At 40.3% G+C, this 23,911-nt stretch overlaps 1 protein-coding gene across 4 annotated transcripts in view; it reads right to left on the bottom strand.

Moving 5' to 3' along the window:
* Positions 1–23,911, bottom strand: part of SAMD12 (sterile alpha motif domain containing 12) — a 488,950-nt gene that overhangs the window by 63,776 nt on the left and 401,263 nt on the right. Inside the window, exon 6 of one of the 4 annotated variants that reach the window (XM_082364473.1) lies at positions 6,631–14,789. The exons of the other annotated variants lie outside the window; for them this stretch is intronic. Within the exon in view, the coding sequence (XP_082220599.1) occupies positions 14,767–14,789 (23 nt within the window). The 3' untranslated portion in view covers positions 6,631–14,766. Of the gene's footprint in view, positions 1–6,630; positions 14,790–23,911 lie in introns of those variants that run through there. 4 annotated transcript variants of the gene reach the window in all.

Here is a 23,911-nt window from a genome sequence, read left to right as displayed (position 1 = left end):
CATGATTGCTGTCATGACTGAGGTTGGTTTCTAGGGGGCTCCAGTCACGAGCACATTATCTTGCTTATTCCTTATTCTCAGCCCTCTAGGAAGCCTGCAGATTTGATGAGCTCATGAACTGAGATCACATGAAATTGGGCGCCATAGAATTGTTTCCACCTGATCACTCATAGTTGCTGTGCCCTTTGCTGCCTTTGAGGGACATGATAAGCTGCTATGTGAAAACCTTTATTGCATATGTTATAGGGACATTTTCTATGGCTTCACTCAGGGTCCTACCTAAAAAGATGCATTAAGAAATTTTTCTCAGACTCATGTGGGAAGAAAAACTTGACATCCCCCAAGGTTGTCCTTCTCCAGTTTTTTCACTCTTATCATCAGAGAAGACTGAACTCATACTCCCAGGGGTTGGAGGCATAACCCTAAGCAAAGTGAGCACAATTTCTTCTGTTTTATGTTAAAAATTCATGTGACTTTTGTATTCTTCTCCACTAGACATCCATGTTTATCTTTATGGTAGTTGTAAATCTTGTATCAGGTTACTTTGACTGCCTCCAATGTTGACATGAAATTTATGGCTACTCTTTAATAATGATGGCCAAAGTAGATAGGTTACAGCCTATATCCTTGTCCTTAATCTTCTAATTGCTGTACAATTTCTCTGGTTCTGATTTTAGTTTATTTATAGCTTTCTATTTTATGGTATTTTTTCTTGTGAATTGCCTCAACTACTTTGTGGATATAAATGGGTTATGAATAAGTACAAGCATTAATATAAACATAAAAAAAGAATTGACAAGCTTGAAATGATACCATATGAGGACACAGGATGTATACTTGGTTTCCTACAAATAGACTTCTTACCCCCAACCTCAGCTGAACTGAACAATACATTGAACAAAACGGTGTTTAAAATTTTAACAGAAACAGCACAAAACCCAGCATAGCTAATATTCTTGTTATCCACAGAAAATCAAAAGTTCTAATTTGAAGAGAGTACATTAATACCGATTTTGGAGGACAGATGTTGGAATCAGCATTTGAAAGAGCGAGTCTATTTGCTTCCTCTTTTTACCAAAGGCAATAAAGAAAAATATTTTTAACAGAAGTGCTCATTATATTTTCAACTTCACACATTGGGACAGAAACTGTACAATAGCCGTATCTTTAGGACATAGATCCAAAACTAAGTTAGCCGGTCTTTTAGGCACCCTTAGAAGAACTGAGAGACTCAAAAATGCAGCATGAGGGCTACAGATCTAATGCCTATTAATTTCCCTGTCTCCCCTCCTGAACAACAGTCTCCATGAGGACTGGACCTTGTCTGCACAATTTCCTGGTGTATTCCCAGGGCCTACAATGGCACTTCCCACGGGAGACACCCAGTAACTACTTGTGGAATGAGTCATGACTATCTCCCCTCTTCCTGTGAGAGGAAATTTGTGTACTGAAGGCCAAGCCATTGCTGGCTCCATTTCTTCTGCTATCATCTCTTCTTCACCAATTAAATTCTGTATCATTACTTAAGGGAAGAGTTCTTAAAATGGGATGGGGTTCAGAAGGTCCTTGAACCTGCTGAAAATGTATGTAAAGATTTGTATGTTGGGTACATGTTTGGACAAGGGTATCCATAGTTTTCAGGAGAATTTCAAAAGTACTTCTGACTTTGAAGATGTCAAGGACAGTAGATGTTAGGGATTAGTCATTTAGTACATGCTCAGTTGATGTGCATGGTACATGCTCAATTAATGTGTGTATAGTCTAATGGTTGAGATTTTGTGTTTCCCAGTCAGAAACAGCTGAGTCAGCTGTGCGATCTGACCTAAGAATTTAATCCCTTTAAATTCTCTTAATTTCTTCACCTGTGAAATGGGAATAATAATATCTAACAGAATATTGTGAGGATTAAATGAGGTAACAGAAAGAATGCTTGGCCCATGGCAAGCACTAAGTTCTTGGAGCTATTGCTTTTGCTAGTCAATCAATTAAATTGTATTTCAGAGACTTATTATCACATACTCATGAGGACTGATTCTCATGATATCAATTTTTGTTCTCCAAAATGAAACAAAATATATAAACAACTTTAAAAAGATTATTCTAGTTTCATGCACCATGGAATGATTTTGGAATGTTATGGAGACAAATACAAAGGGAAAACAAGGGCAGGGATTCATCCGTCTTGTCCAGGTTGAGAGAGGAAGTCAAGGTGGCCAAAAGGGGAATCAGGGCTTTGTTAGAAACGTTTCCAGTTTCTTCTTCTTTCCCTCCCACCCTCATCTCTATCACTGTACACGTGCACACGTACACACCAACACACTTTCAGAAATATCATCTCCTGGGAGTTAGTGTACATCTTATGAGTCCTTCTTTAAAATATAGTTCTGGATTCAGCCTCTCTCTAACTCCCCTAATTTAATTTTTGAACAGAATGTCATCAAAGGAAGAATACCAAAAGCATCAAGTTTGATACCACTTATTTTCTTTTTTCAAATTCTTTGAATGACTGCTTTTTTTCCCTAGTTCCCATTGTGTCCAAGAATAATTGTTTAAAAGATTTCTGGCTTAACCAATAAAAATCAACACCTGTTCATGTCAGTGAGGTTACCAACTGTGGTCTATGTGCTTGTGTGATTGCTCAAACCGTGGTCCAAGTTTTTGTTTCCTTTGAAAATCTCCCGTAACACTTGTGAGACAAAAACAAGTAAGATAAAAAGTCTTCTTTAGTCTTAAGAAGGAAAATAAGGTACAGTGGAGTGAAGCTTCTAGATTTTTTAATGTGTGCATATTTTTTTAAACGCAAAGTTGGAGATAAGGTGGTACAAAGTTATAATTGGACTTAAAATGTTGTGCTACAAAGCCATGTTGGAGCCCATCTATTCCAAACCCTTAATATTTCAAAACAGAAAATTAAAATCCAGAGATATGTGAGACTTGGTCAAACTCACATTATTGTTTTCCCCTCTCCCATCATGGCTAGTGGCAGGCCTAGGATGTGATAGCCTCATAGGTTGACTATGTAGTGGTTGCTTCATAATTAATTAATAGAAATCAGCAAATTTGTTTTTAGCCCATTTTCTGGCCCTTAGACCTTTATCACCTTCTAGGGGGCTCATCTTTTGCATCACATATTTCCTGAGGGACTTTATACTCACCTGGTTGAGACAACATATTATCACCAAGCTAATGATTGAGAACAGCATTTCCAAAAGTGCTTGTTCTATGAGGCATTAGTTAGTATTCTCTGGGGGAAAATAGTTGATGCTTGAACGAATTTTGAAAATGCTGTACTGAATAAACATATACAACTATAACCTGCAAGCCTTTTCAGAAGTTTTAATATGCTAACGTGCATCATGTGTGACTAGGAGTGGGGTAAATATATCATGTTTTCCGAGCTTACTTGACATGGAACATTCTTGCATCTCTCCTGAATCCCAGCATCGGAGAACGAGTGAGGCTTAAGTATTATCCTTCCAGAGATATTTAGACTTTCCTAAGGGATTCTTATCACTTATTTTTTGCTGAGCTCCTTATTTCTGTATCTTAGAATGTAAGATCTTTAAGGGAGGGAAAATGTCCTTCATCTGTAAGTCACCAACACTTAACGCAATACCATGCACAGATCCTGGTACACAGAACAAATAGCACCAGATCCATCTAATGATTGCTCAATGAATAAACAAAAACGATTTCAAGCCCCATACAGCTTACTTTCTGGAGGTAGAATTTGAGCCATCAATGACAAGCAACTACATCACCCATGTGTTACTCTTCATTTTTTTTGATCATCTATTCCACAGTTCTGGGGCAAGACTTATTAAGAAAAATTAATAAGGAAAATTATTAAGAAAAAATATTGTATTGTCACATCCTTCTCCCTCCTTTGCTCACTAAAGAAAAGCTAATGTTTACTAGCTTTTGTGAGGTAGAATCAGGGCAATAGGCATAGAAAAACAGAGGTGGAAAAGCAAAAATGGGAAAATTACATGGAAAAGGACTAAGATTTAGTAGAGAAGAATGGAAATGGAAGGAAAGAGGGTGTAATGTGAGACAAGAACCAGAAGAGTCTGGTGGCTGGGAGATTTCTTGGTTGGCGGGCAGAAGGGAAAGATTTGGTCTAAGGAAGGGAAGCAGTTGTCTTTGGATGTATGATGAGGGTGGCATAAATGGGAAGAAGGACTTTTAAGATATTTTCTGTAAAACACATACCCACACCCTGTCACACTTTCTGCTTTGGAAGTTTCATGAAGGACAAAATAAAATCTGGAAAAGTTTTTGTATATATTTTTATTCCCCTCTTGGACTTCCCTCTAGAGATTGGGCAATGGGAGACCTAATCATATTAGGGTTACACTAACAAAAGGACAGAGACATGAGAGAAAAACAGGAACCTATCAAGTTTTCCATTTCTCATGAGACGGGGGACATCTTCACTTGTGAAACAACTGTACACAGTTCTAATTATCCACTCCCACTTTATATCTCCCCAGTTGCTTACAAAAACAGAAGAACGTGGTTGTCCTTATTAAATCTTATTCTTTTAGTTGATTTTATCCATATACGTACAAAATCATGAAAGGTAATGGAAAGCTATTTTACAGTGTACATATATCTATATGCCATAAAAATAGATTTATGTGAAAGAGAAAGTATTAACAATCCTAATGATTTCATAATCACCATAAGAAACCTCAACGGTGGACAGCTTTCTTTGGAACAAAAGATCTAGCACTGCAGAGTACATTTACTAGGTCCCATGGAGGGATTTTATACAGTTCTGAATCATCTTAGATCAACACATACTTTTGATGGTAAACTTCTCATGACATCACTATCCTTGATCCAAATATGGCCACCACGTTTACCCAGGCAAGTATTAGTTCCCAAAGCACTGAGATGGCAAGAAAGCTTTCTCTGTACCTACTTCTGGCTTGGGTTACCTAAAGCTGCCTAGGTAACCTGCTACCGAGAGCTTTCACCCACCTCTGAAAACACATCTGGCTTTAGTCTTTATTACAATGAGTTCATTTGCTTAACAAAGAGTTCGTGGCAGTTGCTAGGCTCAGTAGGAAGAAGGGGAATAAGGTGGGAAGAACAAGGCACCAAGTTTAATTTGGTTCACCTAACATTTGTTGAGCAACTATTATGTACCAAGAGATGATGATACAAATACAAATAAGATGAGTGTCCTACCCTACAGAGAGGGAAAAGAAAGGAGAAGGGTAAAATGGGTTAAAAGAGAGAGACAAATGAGAAAAGGGAGAGAGGAGGAGATGAGATAGAGGCAGAGGAAGGTAAGGTAGAGAAAGATAAAGAGAAGCACACAGAAAGGGAGTGCTAAGTTAAAGGCAGAGAAATGACAGAGGAAAAGGAAGGAAATGATGAGAAAGAGACAAAAAAAGAAAAAATAGCCAGAAATGATCCAAGAAAAGTCAAGACAAAGAGAATGTGGGGTTTGTAGGGCTCTAGTTTTACATCTTCTAAAGAGGTTCACTGACAAAGAAACTTGCCCTGTTTTCCATGTTCTTAACTTGTATGAATAGAAAGTGGGAGAAAATTGTACATTTAGAGTTACAGGGTGTGTAGACAGATTTAGAAGGTTTATACAGTGAGTCAGTAAACTAAACTAAAAGGTTCTCACAGGTTTTGCTTTTGGAAACATTTTCTGGGGGGAAAAAAACCCCCCAAATCCCCCAAAACTAGATTCACTGTAAACATGTAATAAAGAAGGGCGGTGGGTGTTTCCCTTCTTTTTCATGCAATTTACACGTGCCTTTTCCTCTCTGGGAAGGAAGCATTTCTCTATTACCAGTTGAGGCAATTCATCATATTCAGCAAAGTCACAGTGGTTGTTAAGTACTCATTACGATGTCTCCTTGAGACAGGGAAGGGTGAAAATGGTAGTTTAGAGCAGAAAAAATGGTCTACTGTTTATATTTGGTGCATATTACTCAGTGGATTTTTTTTTTTTTAATTTGAGAAAAAAATGTTGGTGTGTTTCAAATACGTGGTGTAGAGTGGAGTATACCCAGATGTTTGCTGAACTAGAGAGCGGCTCTCTAATCCTGAATCCCTTGGGCAGGTGTTACTTGAAAGCATCCCAACTGATAAAATACAGACAGCTGACACTTGGTCATCACCTGAGAGATGGAGATGGAGGTGATGGGAAATTCCATCAATCATGCTGTGATAAGCACTTAAGGCTCTCTCGGGGTGAGAGCAGATTGGTGGGCCAAGATCTGTTGTCCCATCTCTTTCCAGGGTGTTAGCAATTCTATGGAGGGAGAGAACTGTGTCTTTTGCCTAGCTGTGCTCAACGCTAAAGCATTCAACGGTAATAGCCATCACGCTGGTGGGACTCGGTGTTGGGGGAATTCTGTGTGCTGGGAGCTGGAGAGAGGCCACCAATTCATTCCACATATATTATTTCTCCAGGAAACACAGCATAATTGAGGACAATTTTCCACCATGAATTGCATCATTAGCTAACACAGGGAAAGTGAAATGCTGTTAACTTTCTTTTTTCTTCTGACAAGCTGATGAGCTGAAGAAAATAGAAAAGTTTAATGTAATTTTTCCCCAAGGATATATGTTGAAAATCAGAATCAAAACACTTTTACACGGTAATAGAAATCCCACATTTTAATACATTGCCATGCATGTAAGGAATCAAGTAATGCTGAATACAAAATAGTCAAATATACAAAATGATAAAGCAGATTTTCAAGACTGATAGAGATCATGCTCACAGATACAAGGGGGCAAAAATCTGTACAGTTTCATTTCTATCAATTTAAAAAGAATCATGCCCCTCCCCCAAAAGTCTTTTTGAGCACAACCCAAAACGCAAGGAAACATTAAAAGAAAATGTAAAGGAGACACAAAGGGAATTGGCAAGTTGATAGCTGCTTAAGATATGGAAATTGGTAGTTCAAAATTGTGGTGTGCAATAATTCTTATGTTTAGAGAAAAAAGTTTCTAAACATTGTATGCCCTGGGAAAACAGGGAACTAAAATGAACATCCAACAGAAAAGGCACTCTTATTTTACTACATAACCAGCTTGTGTCCTCCTTAAGTCTTGGGAATTTTTCTAGGGTGCATAGAGAAAAAAACCACAGTTGTGGGCAATGAATAAGGAAAATACTTATTTAATTAACCACTGTTAGGGGACTAAGAGAATTCAGACTGCTGGTTTAACTACTCACTTAAGGAAGCTATAAAAATGTCTACCCTCTACATAGGCTTTTGTGTCATGAAATGTGCTTTTATAGCCATGTTTGTTAGTGTTTGTAAAACAGTGAACCCTTTTCTTTCTTGGTCAGATTTTTTCCCCTCGTATGCAATCAAGAGCACTGGTTTTATATTCAATTCACACTGTGTGATTTTTCTTCCTCTTTCTAGCACAAAGACCAATGTACAGAAGCTCATAAAGGAAGTTCAATGTGGCTCTCTGCTTTCTGTGACCCTCAATTTGTCAACTTCATTGGTCTTCTTCAACCCGGGGATTGGCAATCTTCACCTGCACTAAGCCCAGCCCAAACCTCTCTCTCTCAGCTTGGTCACAGTGCTCTAAACCTTTGGAAGGTGGAGATAAATGGACACCCTAATCATGGGCTCTTCAGACCAGCCCCCAGGTATTGTGTGTACATATGAAGTGTTTGGGTTACCTTCACCTTTTCTATAAGTTGTACAAAAACATCTACTTAAGTTCCTTCCTTAGCATCATTCCTTCAAATAAAGTAATTTTGTACCCCCCAAAAAAGGTTGATTGATACTTTATCATTTTACTTTTTAAAATACCAGCATGGACTCTCAGTAATAATAGCTATAGGGAAAGGCATAAGATAAGGGGAAAGACTCACTGATAAAAGCCCACATCCTTGCTCACCATGATGAATACGCAGATATTGGTGGTACAGGACAGCTTCTCTGCTTAGCTCGTTTTGGCCTCCAAACAACCCTGTCTGCTAAGATGGAACAGGTAGCATCCCAAACGGATGAGCAGAGGCCCAGAGAGATGGGCAATTTCTCTTGAGTTCAAGTATTCTTGAATTCAAAACATCTTCCCCTTTATCAGAGCAGTGCCAGTCTCCACAGAGCCCTAAGAATAACTCAAGTACAGAAACCACAACAGATCAATATTTTCTTTTCTCAAGTACTTTTGACTGCTAATATGTAATTGTGTTACGATATCGAGCTTTTCTAAAATTTTGTGTACAACTATTTAATTTGGTGCCTAATGATATTAAATAGTTGGATTAACTGGACCTACAGCAAGTTGGATGTAGTGACACAGGAGTTTTAGTGGAATCCATTTCAAAACATTTGTGCTGGCTTGGCTTTTCAGCAGACTAGTTGTTTCCGTGCCAATCACAACTGAGACTTACAGGGCAAAGTCAAGAACCTGGCATTATTCAGCTCTCTGTAATGTGAACTTTCACCAGCTAAACAGAGGTCTCCTCAAACATGGCCTTGTAAGGATAGCATTTTTCTACTGGTGAAGGAAATGTAGTGGTGGAGGAATCATTCAGAGCCCCAGAGAGGCTTCCAATTTCCTTTGAGTGAATTTAAGCAAGTGGAATCCTGACTACCCCAAGTGGGGGTCAACACTCACTGAAGAGGCTACTGCTTCTAGAAAGAGAAGGGTGATGTGAGGTGAGAGTGGAATTATAATGAAAATGACAAAGGTTCCAGTGTTCAAATATGAATACTCCCCCTGCCCCCCCATTTCTCTTTAAATTTTCCACCTATAAACAGGGGCCTTTTGATGTGAAAGTGAACCTGGTTACGTACTTCAAAACCTCTGCAGCTGGTATGCAGGGAAACATTTTTGGTCTCCTCTCAAATGCATCAAATGGGAACTAGGTATAGGCATTGTCCAAAGCTGCAACAGAGTTAGCGGGTAGCTCCCAATGCAAACACATAAATGCGGCTGATTGTGCTAAAAAAAAAATACTGAAAATACATATAAAGAATTAGAATTGATCTAGGGAATCATATAATCAAGGACCAAGGTGGTACTCAATTCAAATCACATTTTTGGAATTATGCTTGAATAGGGAGTCTATTCAGAGCTTCAAAACGTGTCTTTATGACGTTTGTGCTATTTAAGAGGGAGTCCAGGCTGACCTCTGGGGAGATGGGAGAAGACCAATGTCAGCTTGTGGAATGAAACATCAAGGCATTTAATGGCCAGTGATTTTTCTTCAAGGTTATGTCACAAAATCAGTTCCCCCACCCTGAGAGAAGTAATGATCTAAATAATAAGAGTCTCATTTTAGAATTTTCTTGGAGTAAAGCATTTGAGTACATTTTCAGAGAAAATGGGGGTCGGTGGTGGTGAATAGATACGACCACACGAAACAGGTCTGTGTGCTTTGGCACGTCAACCCAGCTTAGAATTCCACGTGTAGTAGCTGTGTGTGTGCTGATGTGCCAGGGCCACGTGAAAGCAGCCTGTTTATTTCCTTTGATCCAAATGATTGAAATTTAGAAGGCTATAAACAATGCAGAAGGCAACCAGCAGGGTCTTTGGTGCCTTAAAGATTTCAGGTGTTAGTATCTCCTACGTTGGCTTAATTTAACAGTCTCCTTGTTTATGTCAGAGGGCTGTTTCTATCACTGCACTTCAGGCAAAAAGGCCTGGGTTTAAGAGCCTTTCTAAGGCTTCTGTAAATGTTTGAGGTTTGGAAAACAACAACAACAAAACAAGCAATGAAACAATGAAACCCCTGAACCATTGGCTCCCAAATATGAAAAGGATATTGTATAATCAGAATTAATGTGTAAGTATCTGTAACAATGTCAACCAGTCACCTACAAGTCAATGCAAGTCATGGTTACCTCGAAATTTTATGAGGTGTATGTTGTTGGTGCCTTTGAGTGCTTGATATAATTGCGGAAGGAGGCTCTGAAGTAAGAATGCTTGGAGCTCTGCAAGGTTTTAAGACAGCCCTACGTGGAACGGAAGCTTCAGATTTACAAGGCCTTCTATACCCCTTCTCTGCTGTGCTGTGGAAGTAATTTCTCAGTCAGTGCTGCTGAACAGGAGGTCTAAAACTAGCCCCATACTCAACGGCACTTCTCCTCTATATTTGTCACGGGCCAATTTTCACTTTAAAAATGTTAGATCGTAGTGCTTGCCCCACTTGCCCAGAATTTTCCCTGCAGGGCCAAGATGATAGGCAGAAGAAAACCAGAATATCATCCTCCTAGCCATCCTCCCAAATGAGAATCTCCAGGGAAGGCTCTATTTTGTTCTTTTTATTGAGGGCTGGTGTAACCTCCTTGTGCACTTGGCTAAGTTTTCCTCAAGCTTCCCACAGGTGGTTCGCCTTCAAAAGAAGGCTCCCTGTCTCCTTACTAGAGTTACGTCACCAGAGCAAAATAATGGAAACGCAGCTCCCTGACCTTGAAGCTGTGCTGTGGAGCCAGGAATAATCCACACTGATAAAGCAGAATTCGTAAGATCGCTCTCTGGCTACAGGATTAGATGTACATCCAAGGAGACCAAGGGGCAGGACCCACTTGTCTTTGAAACCGAGTCCCCAGCTGTGCCCTGAGCAGCTGCATCTCCTGGGCTGTCCTCCCTCACGATCTCATGCCCCTTGTTTTGATTAGCGGCACTGACCGGCCACCCCCTGGAGATGACAATCCCTGTCCTAGCGTTGTCTGGGCACCAAGCTTTCCCCAAGATCAAACTTAAGAAGGAATTCTCAGTCAGTCCTGGGGAAAAAAGGTGATCACACTATGTTTCGCTGTTTGAGTTCTTTATAGAATACTTGAAACCCACCCAAGGAACTATGTGAAAAGAAGAGAGAGATTAAAAGAAAAAAGAATACAAAACAACGCAAGAAAGTAAGTAAAGCGGAAGGGGTTGTGGGAGAGCTGAATAAAAACAGCCTTTAAGGCAGAAAGGAACTGATGTCATTTTCAAAGGTGAGGTTTTTAAAAAGAGACGACAGCAGCTTTAGGTCTAGTTGTCAAGTAACAAAATTACTCTAAAGAACGTAGAGGAAAATATCACAAAGAATGAAGCTGCTGATGCACTGGAAGAGGAAGTTTTGAGGAAACGAAAGTGCTAAGGGGGTCTTGAAAACTTTTCTTCCGGGAGACGTTTACTGTTCCTATCCAAAATCAATTATGTGACATTTGCAGACAGAGAAAGCATTTGCAAGTAACAAGGGGGTACATCCATTAGAGGTTTTAATGCTCCGTTTATATTCTCACGTCAGGTTGATAATTCCTTTTCCCCTTGAAGTTTAAAAATGAGGCAGAATTCCCTCAGAATGAAGGACTATTAGCCTTTGGGCAACTGAGAAGTGACCCTGGAGGGGACCCGGGTTACTTCCCAGTAATCGGGAGGTGGAATCGACGCTGCGGTTACACACCTCACAGAGCCTGAGCAGGGAATTGAAGATGCCATTACCCACAAGAAAGCTGATAGGGTCTCTGTCCCCCTAGGTATGTCTTAAAACTACTCAAGTGATTTGATTTTTACCCTAGCAGAACCACCGATGCTCTGAGTATTTAAATTCACTTCTGGAGCTGGAACAAACTTATCCCCTTGGCAACCCAGAGAGTCTAATAATTATTCGTTTCTGTTCCTTCCCAAGACTGCCTTTCCTGTGCAAGTGAGGGGCCCAGCCTTTTAATAAAATATTCAGCACAGGTTCAAGTAAAAGGAAAAATAAATGCATCAACTGTTTACAGCCCTTAGACATCAAAGCATTTATCCCTTACCTCCCCATCTCCTGCTTCCTACTAAACAAAACTCACCACAGCCATCTCTGAGGTTCTGGGAGTAAAATGTCCTACACACATCTTGGCAAGAAGGTTCAGCACAGCAGGAAATAACCATGGGTCACTGTGGGTCAACACAGAACAAAGAATCCCAAGGCTGTGAAGGAAACTGTTTCTCCATTTTGTTGGTTTAGCTCATGACTGCTCAGATTTTATGCCACCACGTTTCCAAAACTATGCCTCCAGATGATTTCAAACAGAGGTCGACAGTTTGGAAAACAGTAGTTCATATGCAAATATGTGGTACGTGCCAGGAATTAAGGCATTTTTAGAGAAGCCATCTTCAGTGGGGCTCTTTCATTGTCTCCATCTTTGCCCTTTCCTATCTCCATCTTTACCCATCATCTTTAAATAATTGCCCAGCACACTTTTGACTCAAAAAAAAAAAGCTAGGAAACTCTACTTATTTAATGGTTTGTAACATATTTTGCAAAAGCCAAAGTCAGTAAGGATGAACCACCACCATTTAATGAGCATCTATCTGCACCACAAAGCATGTCCAGTTTTCCAAGGGTGTTAACAGTTGTTCTCAGAATGTCCCTGGCTAAACCAACTCATTCCCAGATAATATCTCAGCACCTGGTAGTAGTTCTTTCGAATTCATCAGGCCCGATTTTGTGTCCCTGGGACTAGTTACAGAATTGGGGCTTCAGAGAATCCAGCATGATGATGAATTGCTGTTTCTGCATAAAAGATGGGAATATAGGTGACCAGGGTGGCTATCAAGCAACTGAAAGTTGCTTTGGGGAGCTCCTACCAGTTAAATCTGGGTGCTGGGAGGGTTGGCTGTACATGACGGGCGCAAATACATGGCCTGACGCTGTCCACTTCCTCGGGCAAGGGAACTGTGCATGTCCATTTCCCCACGTTGCTCTGGCAGGGGATGAATGCTGTCTGAATTCAGTTTGCATTGTGGAAAAGGTGGGGTGGGGTAGTGTTTGGGAGGAGGAGATATCATAAGGGCAAGGAGAGTCTACCTTGTACACTGTTGTTGCCCCAGCTTAATGCTTGGCACATAGCAGATGCTCAATAAACACTTGCTGAATAAAGAAGGGAAGAACGAAAGATTGGAGGGAGCTCTGGAATTGGAATTGAACCTCAGGAGATGGGCATTGGAGACTGAGGTGCCCAGGGGTGTTGGCAGCCAGGATTTGACTTCCTAATTCTGGATTTGTAAAGAATTACGGTCTGCTTGGGGCCTGATGGTGCCTATGCCGACCCAGCAGAGGGCCAGATTTGGTGGCGACTGGAGCGTCTCTGAGTTCCCTCTTGCAAGCCCCCTTCTTTGGCACTACAGCCCGCAGGCTTGTGGTGAGTCATCCTGCTGGGTGACTCACCCGAATCACATTTGGATCTCTTTCCTTCCCTGTCAAGTTTCCAAATCTCAGGTGGGGTAGTTTTCTAATGGGCTGTGCATTTCCTGATACCCCCAGGGGAGGCAAGGTGTGGGGAGAACTGACAATGAGTGTGTGTCTGGTGACCCTCTGAACTGCCAAGCTTGCTTGTGCTGGCAGGCTCCCAGGGTTGTTACATGTTTTGAAAGAAAAGTCTCCGATGTCTGCCGGTCTCAGGCTGGGACTGTGGGCACACAGAACATACTTGGCTGAGTTTTTGATTCAGTCAACTTTACATTTTCAGGACAAAAAAAATGCTAAAGCATGATGTAGGGTCAATCAATATGGACATTTCTCTAAAGACAAGCAATAACTGGGTTGACTGGTTTCCCAGGACAGTGCTTTGCTGTGAAACATAGTACAAAAAAATTAGTCATGGGTATAATCCCAGAAAGGATTAAAAAGGACTAGGAGGTTCTCTTCTGAGGAAGAAACCTAGTGTGGGGTTGGAACCTCTTGCTCCTCTAGACATGCAGGCGGTCACTTGCTGTTTTTCCTCTTCAAAGAATTGTGATCAGAACTTGACGTAGAGAGGTTTCCAAAGTGTTAAAGGCAGACCACACCCTGGGAAACTGCACTCTGCTGTCTTTACCATCAATGCACCTAGGCTAAGATTAAAATATGGCCACACCCCCATTTTGGTTCTTTGGAAAGAACTCTTCTATAGAATGAGAGATTACATACATTGGCCAAATAGAAGCCTCCTGTGTTTGAGTGTGTGTATGTGCTCGTGGTAAGTTGTGCCCAGGTAAGAGGAAACTAGAGCTAAATGATCACCATTCCCCAGGCCCACCTTTACCTCCCTTTGCTGCTGTAAGAAATCCAGTTGTTCAGTAAAGTGTCAAGAGGTTAAGTCTAACAGTACTGTGGCCATATTTACCAATCTACCACAAACGACGGAGTATATGCTAGGAGTGGAGCCTCGTCTTGGACAGTCTGAGCCAGAAATAGGACAAGATTTATAAGAAAGAAAAAAAGACTTGTTTTCTCACATGTACTGAACGTGCTGATTCGTTTCGGTATAGGGGGCTCTCATGTAAAGTGCTTAAGAGCTGGACAGAATACCTTTAGATGTCATAACTAACACAATCGAGACATGTTTACATTCCTACCAGGGCATAATATTGTGAACACTTCCACTGAGATTGCAGAACTGCCGTAATTTTTTTTCTAACGCATCATGCCGTCTGCACACATAATAAAATAATCCAGTAGTTGCCATGCTAAAACGGGACTTCTAGTGAAGGGCACAGTCAGCTCCCCAAAGGGAGCTTGAGTTATGCACAGTGATGAAAACCGGAAGCAGTTTTCCAGCTAATGGTCTGCCAATGACCACTTGAAGCAAGTTGGCACTGTATATTATGTACCACATTTAAAAATCCACAGTAAACTAAGATTTCCCAAAGCCCATAATCTTGACTGAATGGGTGGTTTTTCAGTTAATCTGGTTAATCTGTCAATGCTCCAAGGATATCTTCTGGCAGTGCCATGAGTTAGTCTTTCTGTGAGGAACAGGCCATGTTCATATCGACTGGCAGGACAGCAGCTTGGAAGGCTAACCGCGTTTATGGAGAACCCTCGGTTGAGGCTGCAAGAGGAAAAAGAAGAAAACATGATGAGCTATTTCTCTATATTCCCATGTACTGGTATGTAGCAATAATCCGATTCAAACAAACCTTAACATCCTTAGGTCAAAGAGAAGGCGCTATTGGAGGTAACGGTGACTCAACTTCAAGATGAACTTATGGTGGCTTGTATTCTTGGAACGTCCTTCCTTTTTTTTTCTTTTCTTTTTTTTTTTTTTTGCAGAGCGTGGAAGGTATCCATCTCAGGGATAGGAGAAGTTGCACGAAAGGAAGGGGAAAACTGGATCCCTGGAACTGGTATTCAGCCCTATGACAGGGCTGTGGTTTGGGAAACCATGTCATACATTATGGGGTTTCGTGCATTTACTTGATCTGGAACAAGATCAGACTGGGAATGATGTGGAAGCATTTTGGGGCGAGGGTATAGTGGGGGGGGGGGGTTTCATTCTTCATTAAGAAGCTTTCCCAGGATAAAACCTAGAAAAACATATTGGAAGCAGTGTGGGTGGAGGTCCTGAGTTTGCTAGTTGAAAAGTCAGGTTGGCTGAGCAGGTCAGTGACTAGGTAGAGAAAGTCATTAAAATCTGAGCAGATTGAACTACTTGAAGGGCAACCCTGCTTCTGACCTTGGGAGTGCTGGTACAGATATATTTGTCTAATTTTTCCAACTTTATTTTCTAATTTCCTTTTATTTTATCTCAGTATTCCCTACAGATCCTTATACACAGGTCCTCATTAATTAGTTAATAAAAGAGCACAATTGAATATTTTGCTCAGAAAGATTATCAATATGAGCTTTATTTAATACACAGAACTACTGGGCAATGGAGAGAAAGCAAGAGTTCTTGATGTTAAAAAAAACAAAACAAAAAACTTACCTAGGTTTTAAAACTGACTTTTTAAAACATGAGAGAATGCACAATTTATAAGCAAATGTTTCATTAAACTTACTATTTTTGAGACAATACAGAAACAAAAGTAAGGTACTATTTAAGTGCATTCAATATACAATAATATACACTACTGATAAGGTTGTAATGAAAGTAGAATATTAATATATTGCTGATAGTATTGTAAACTGGAAAAATAATGTCTATTTATTTAAAAACGATTAAAAATTCACATTCATTGACTCAGTGTTCCCATTCTCGGAGTGCATCCTAAAGAAATATTCTAAAAAAATGAAAGAAGCTATATGCACAAATATGCAACCCAGAGGTTATTTATAATAGTGGAAAAATTAGAAGACAACCAGTTTCCTACTGTTGAAAACTTAGGTTAAGTAAATTATGGTGCATTAACAAGATGGATGATTACATGGCCACTAAAGTAATAATTACGATGATTATGTAGCAACATGGTGAACAGTTATGATATACTACAATACAAAACTTACACATATGTACAGAAAAGAAATGTAAGGGAAAGGTGAAGGCTTTAGGATTTTTATTATTGTTGTCATAATGTTTTACACAAGAACAACAAAAGTTAGTTTCACAAGGGTGCAGCTTTGACCCATAAGCATTGACTAACTAAAGCATCCACAGTTATTTTCATTCACTAATACTACTAAGAAAATAAATATTTATAATTTCATTAAGAAATAACAGTCCAGTATTATTAAAGGGGATTAGAAACTGACACAAGTAAAAATCTTTTATCCAAGCCAACCTGTAAGAGCGAAGTACAGCTGGAATAACAGATTTCTAGGAATCTGATACCGTATTCTATTATCCAGACTTTTGCTAAAATCAGCTCTGGAAAATGTGTGAAAAGAATTATTAAGAATAACCTAAATTTAAAAAGTAAAATTGAAAAGTGAATAATGATAATAAAGAGTAAATGCCAATTAATTACTCTACTTTGGATCCTGAGTCAGGAGTTGATAACTAGGTTAATCACAGCTGCTATTTCTCCAAATAACCATGTCTTCCACATGAGCCTCTAAGGCTGATGGAAAGCAGATGTGTCTAACTTTAGCATACAATAAGATTTATAGCCATGGACATGAGCTGAGCCTATTAGACCTTAAAGGTCTTTCACCTGTGGCTCCCCAGTACGGTTCTTGGGATAGGTAGAACATCCCCATTTTGTGGATGAGGAAATTGAGGCCCAGGAGTATTATTTGCCCAAGGTCACACTGCTAGTGAAGGTCAAATCTGTACTCAGACCTAGGTCTGTCCCATTCTAGTGACATATAGGAGTGACAGGGACAAATATATCAAGTATTCAGAGTATTTCCCATTCTCCTATCTTCTAACTAGGATTCTGTGGTTATCCACAAGCCCCATCAGCAAAACAAAGGGCCCTAGTGGGCAGGAAAAAAAACTGGTGGCTAAATTAATTTATATTAGAAAGATGGAGATATTAGAAAGAACAGAGATACTCCTACAAGACTTGAATACACACAGGAGTAGAGGCCACAGAGAGACAAACTGGGGGTTTGTAGAGTGACCTAGGAGATTTGGGGTGATGGCTGACACATGTGTGGGCCCTTTGGAAGAGGGATGGCCAAAGAGAAGAGTGCGGATGGCATAATACTACCTTGACCCGTCTTTCCACGGAATCAGTATTCATTGCTCTTTGATGCTTTTGCAGTTATTTATGTTCCCTTTGAATGTGTCACCAGGTTGAGTTGGGCTTTATGTGGGAGCAAGAGGCCCCTGTTTACTCAGGTTGTATGTGCAGGGATGTGCCTAGTATAAGGCTTGGACCATTGTCTTTCTGTCACATGTATAGTGATGGCTCTGCCTTTATCGCCTGGCTAGAGATTTTTGTTATGTGTAACAGGAATCAAGCCTTCAGGTATGTAAAAGCTACATGAGGTCAAAATGTAAAATGGCAGTTTGTATTAGATGGCTCTGGCTCTTTATAGTTTTGTTTTGTTTTTAGAATTGAGGTATAGTTGATTTACAATACTGTGTTAATTTCAGGTGTACAGCATAGTGATTCAGTTTTTTTTTTGCAGATTATATTCCATTATAGGTTACTACAAAATATTGAGTATAATACCCTGGTTCTATATAGTAAATCCTCATTGCTTACTTATTTTATGTATAGTAGTTTGTATCTGTTAATTCCATATTCCTGACTTGTCCCTTCCCCCCACTTCTCTCCCCTCCGGTAACCATAAATTTGTTTCCTACGTCTGTGAATCTGTTTGTTTTGTATATACGTTCACTTGTATTATTTCTTAGATTTCACATATAAGTGATATCATATAGTATTTGTCTTTGTCTTATTTCACTAAACATTATATTCTCTGGGTCCATCCATGTTGCTGCAAATAGCAATATTTCATTCTTCTTTTGGCTGAGTAGTATTACATTGTACATATATACCATATCTTCTTAAACCAACTGTCTGTTGATGGGCACTTGGGTTGCTTTCCAAGTCTTGGCTATTATAAATAGTGCTGCTATGAACATTGGGGTGCATGTATCTTTTTGAATTAGAGTTTTCTTTTTTTCTGGATATATGCCCAGGAGTGGGATTGCTGGATCATATGGTAGCCCTCTTTTAATTTTTTTTAAAGGAACCTCCATGTTCTTTTCCATAGTGGCTGCACCAATTTACATTTCCACCAACAGTGTAAGAGGGTTCCCTTTTCTCCACACCCTCTCCAGCATTTAGTATTTATAGACTTTTTGATGATAGCCATTCTGACAAATGTGAGGTGATACTTCATTGTAGTTTTGCATTTCTCTAATAATTAGCAATGTTGAGCATCTTTTCATGTGCCTGTTGGCCATCTGTATGAATTCCTTAGAGAAATGTTTATTTAGCCCTTCTGTCCATTTTGTGATTGGGTTTTCTTTTTTTGATATTGAGTTGTATGAGCTGTTTGTATTTTTTGGATATTAACCCCTGTTGGTTGCATCATTTGCAAATATTTTCTGCCATTCCATAGATTGTCTTTTGGTTTTGTTGATGGTTTCCTTTGCTGTGCAAAAGCTTTTAAGTTTGACAAGCTCCCATTTGTTTACTTCTGCTTTTATTTCTTTTGCCTTGGGAGACTGATCTAAGAAAATATTGCTACGATTTATGTCAAAGAATCTCTCACCTATGTTCTCTTCTAGGAGTTTTATGGTGTCATGTCTTACATTTAGGTCTTTAACTCAGTTTGAGTTTATTTTTGTATATGGTGTGAGGGAATGTTCTAATTTCATTTTTTTTACACGTAGCTGTCCAGCTTTCCCAGCACCACTTGTTAAAGAGACTCTCTTTTCTCCATTGTATATTCTTGCCTCCTCTGTTGAAGATTAATTGACTGTATGTGCATGGGTTTATTTCTGGGCTCTCTATTCTGTTCTGATGATCTATGTTTTTGTGTCAGTGCCATGCTGCTTTGATTACTGTAGCTTTGTAGTGTACAGTAAGCCTGTATACTGAAGCCTAAAAGGGTTATACCTCCAGCTTTGTTCTTTTTTGTCAGGATTGCTTTAGCAAATCTAGGTCTTTTGTGGCTCCATATAAATATTAGGATTATTTGTTCTAGTTCTGTGAAAAATGGGGTGCTTTGAGAGAATTTGCATTAAATTTGTAGATTGCTTTGGGTAGTATGGCCATTTTAACAATATTAATTCTTCTAATCCAAGAGCATGGATATCTTCCACTTCTTTGTATCATCTACAATTTCCTTCATCAATATTTTATAGTTTTTACCATATAGGTCTTTTGCCTCCTTGGTTAAGTTTATTCCTAGGTATTTTATTCTTTTTGATGTGATTTTAAATGGGATTAGTTTTTACTTTCTCTAGTATTTCATTATTAGTGTATAGAAACGCAGCATTTTTGTATATTAATCTAGTATCCCAATACCTTGCTGAAATCATTTATTAGTTCTAATAGTTTTTGTGTGGAGACTTTAGGGTTCTCTGTTTAGAGTATCAAGTCATCTGCAAATAGTGAGAGTTTAATCTCTTCCCTTACAATCTGGATACCTTTTCTTTCTTTCCTTCTTTCCTTCCTCCCTTCTTCCCTTCCTTCCTTCCTTCCTTCCTTCTTTCTTTCTTTCTTGTCTGACTGCTGTGCCTATGATTTCCAACATTATGTTAAATAGAAGTGGCAAGAGTGGGCATTCTTGTCTTGTTGCTGAATTTAGCAGGAAGTCTTTCAGGTGTTCACTGTTAGGTATTATGTTGGCCATGGGTTTGTTGTAAATGGTAGATGGCTCTGGCCCTTTAAAGGGGGAAAAGTGTGATCTTTGAGATGGCACAATTTTTGGGTTCCATCCTCTGGGCTTCACCATCCCAGACTCCCTCTAGCTCCTCATATGTACTAGGTTATTTGCAGGCTTTGCTCAACCTTTCCTCCTGCCTAGGATGCCTTCTTTGTACATCCTGGAACACTAGTGAACACCTACTCCTCTGTTTTTCAAGATTACTTCAAGCATCACATTCTTTATGAAGCCTTCTCTCTTTCTCGAAACAGCTGACAGCTTACCCTTGGATGCCAGCAAGGCATCGTAAATGTTTACCACAAAACCCACCATGAACACTTTAATGTATCCATCTCTCCTCCTAAATTTTTTGAGGGTGGTACCATGTTTTATTGTTGTATGTCTTCCTAATGCAAAGTGCAGTGCCATGTATACAGAAAGTGCTTAGTAAATAGTTGTGAAATAATGAAGAAAGCAGTGATGCTGGAGAAGGAGAGATTTTTCTCTTTTTCAGGGCTTAATTCAATACCTAGTTTTAGTTGAGATTTAATCCTGTAGTCAGGTCTGCATATAGAGAGAGGACTGCTCCTGTTTCTTTCTCTACATCTAAGGACTACTCAAGGAACATGTGCATCCTGGAAATGGCCATGTATGGATTTGCAGCTAACAAACAGTAAAAAAAAAAAAAAAAAGCTCTTTCTCAAATCTTTTTTCAACATTACTAGTTTAGGCATTCTGGGAACCAATCACCTCTTTAGTCTAACAGCATCAGGGTCCAGGATGAGTAGGGCAACATTAGTGATTAAAGATTGTGGGTTCTGGAATCAGGTGGATCTGGTTGATAATCCAGGCTCACCACTTACCAGCTACATGTTGTTGAAAACATGAATTTCTTCAAACCTCAACATCTTCACCTTTAAAATGGCGATAATAATCCCCACCTCACTTGGTTGCTGTAATGATGAAATAGGCTCATAGAAAAAATACTTTGCATGGTGTTTGGCAGATAGTCAATATCTGCTAAGTGATGGCTTCTTATTTTTATTACTGCCCAAACGTCCCAAAATTCCCTAGAGAAACTAGAGATACAAAGAGGTCAATGTACTAATGCCACAGCTGGGGGCCAGGAAGCAGAAACAACATAGCCCCGAGGCCAAGCCTTTGCCCCCTCCAGCAATGGATAACACTCCTCTTGCCTGCCAAGGCCACAGTCAAGGCACGCTGGCTTCCACTCTCACCCAGGTTAGTGCAGACGCCAACAGACAGATCCATGATAAAAAGAGTTCACGCCAGACACTTTAAAGGCAGGAAGAAGCTGGCCTGGGAGGCAAAGGCCAGCTTGGTAGAGGATTCAAGAACAGACCTGGGACTGAGAGTGTCCAGTGCCACCTTCCCTCACTCTAGTTGCAAGGGTGTGTTTGGGAAAGAAGAAAATATAGTGTGTGCAGGCAGCCCCGCCCCTCCGGGGTTAAAAGAAGAAAGAAGACCTCATCTCTTAAGAGGGTTGTTTAGTGTCTTCCATTCCAACAGAAGGGCCGTATCTTCTGTCTGAAAGTGTCTTTCACGTGACTTGTGGTTGAGGACTTCAGGATAGGCCTGAATGCACTCTGACAATTCATAGCAGGGGTGAGATGCACATTCCAAAGGAGTGAGACCCACAGTCACCTCCACATAACAGTTAATAAGAAGCAGAACTAACATTTATTGAGCAGCTACGATGGCCAACTAAGGTTCTACAGGCAGTCACTCACTGAGTCCTGACTGCCATCTTTGAGGCCTGAATTGCATTATCCTCATAACACACCTGGAAAAAATGAGGCCAAGTTCATTAAATTGTCACAGCCATCCTGCTGGAATGCCCAGAGCTGAGACTGGAACACAGATCTGTTCTCACCACAGTGCTTTCCTGACTCACTAGGAAACATGTGTTAGGAAAGCAAGTTCCTAAACTCCAACAGGAATGTGGGAGACAAAGCAAGTAGCTGTGTTTGCATAAAAGAATGCTCATCAAGTGTGAACCTATATACAAAGTGCCCTAAGTAAGAAGTTTGACCTAGAGAAAGCTAGTACCTTTCTATCTAACAGTCTAAAAGCTGTTCTATGTTTAGAGCAGTGGTTCTCAACTGGGTGCAGTTTTGCCCCCATCTGGCAATGTCAGGAGACATTTCTGGTTGTCGCAGCTCGGGGGTACTACTACCGGCATCTAGTGGGTAGAGGCCAGGGACCCTGCTAAACATCCTGGAATGCAGAGGACAGCCCCGCACTTCAAAGAATTAACCAGCTCAAACGTCAATGGTGCTGAGGCTGGTTTAGAGGGTAGAGGTCCTTGCTTATCTTCTATTCCTGGTTGTGAGCCAAATATATCACTCCCAAAATAGGCCAAGATGAAAACCAACTTAAGTGTGCCTCTTGTGTATCCAGGAAATAAGGCTAATTTCAAACCTCTCTCCCCTCTTCATCATTTGCTCATTTTATTTGATTTTATATTCAATGTAATCAAAACCTCTAATACTAAATCATTTCTAACTTTTAGAACCCTCACAGGCATACCATTATACGAATCACGATGGGATGATTTAAACAGGTATGCTCAATTAATTAATCAGTATGTATGGAAGAAGTTAGGAGACAAAAGAAGGACAAAGGAGGATTTATGTGGCGATAAAACTCAACTCTGCTAACCAGCCCTTCGGTGGGAGAAGTCACAGTGTTCTCAGTTGCACTGGTTTCATTTCTGCCACTACCGGCCCTCTTTTTTTTTTTTTTTCTTTTTTTTTTTTCGGCCCTCTTGATAGTTTGGTGGGGGCAGGGGGTGGGCGTGGGTGGTTGGGTGGTTGTTTGCCTCCTGAGAATGTGATTAAGAAATCAACGCTACCCCTGACTGCATGAAGATGGAAGTCAGAATGTCAGGCAAGATGGGTATCAGGGTGGCAGAGGACTTGGGTTAAGGGCAATCAAACAGATGACGTATACAAACTAGTCTGTAACGTCTCATAACCCTTAGTAAACTGGGAACCACGATGACTATGTGATGGCTGGTTTTATGTGTCAAAGTGACTGGGCCATGGGGCGGCCAGATAGTTGATTAAACATTATTCTGGGTGTGTGGGGGAGGGCGTTTCTGGATGAGATGAACATTTGAATCAGTAGACTGAGTAAAGCAGACTGTCCCCCCTAATGTGGGTGGGCCCCATCCAGTCAGTTGAAGGCCTGAGTTGAATAAAGGCTGAGTAAGGGAGAATTCACTCTCTATGCCTGTCTTTGAGTTGGGACATCAGTCTTCTCCTGCCTTTGGACTCGGATTTGGACTTGAACTGGAATTTATTAGCTCTCCTGGGTCTCCAGCTTGCTCACTACAGATCTTCGGCCTTCTCAGCCTCCAAAACTGTGTGAGTTGTTCCTTATAATTATCTATCTATCTATCTATCTATCTATCTATCTATCTATCTATCTATCATCTCTCTGTCTATCTATCTATCTATCTATCTATCTATCTATCTATCTATCTATCATCTCTCTCTAGATAGATAGATCTATAGATAGATCTATAGATACATCTCCTATTGGAGACCAGTATCTCCTATTGGTTCTGTTTCTCTGGATAACACCAACTAACTCAGTCTATAGACCACAACGACCATAACAATAAGCACTATTACTAACCAAGTACTCTGTGCTGAGCCTCATGCTCAGAGCCTGTCCATTTTGCAGCAACCCAAGGACGTAGATCCCGCAACCTCACTCTACAGGTGAAGAAAGTCAGGCTCAGGGAGATAAAGGACCTTAGACAGGCCGCAGCCTTCAGGCCAGGCTGTGACCCTCAATCTGGTTATGACATGTCAGGGGCCTGTTGATTCCACAAGTGCTAAGAAGACACAGGAGGTCCCAAGGTCCCATGGGAAGATTTTCAGGCAATCATTTATACCCAGGTTGGGTAGGAAGGCTTTGGCCTCCATCTCCCAC

This window comes from Balaenoptera borealis (assembly GCF_965194805.1).
Source record: "Balaenoptera borealis genome assembly, chromosome: 17".
Lineage (NCBI taxonomy): Eukaryota > Metazoa > Chordata > Mammalia > Artiodactyla > Balaenopteridae > Balaenoptera > Balaenoptera borealis.
This window is presented reverse-complemented; position numbering and strand designations above follow the sequence as displayed.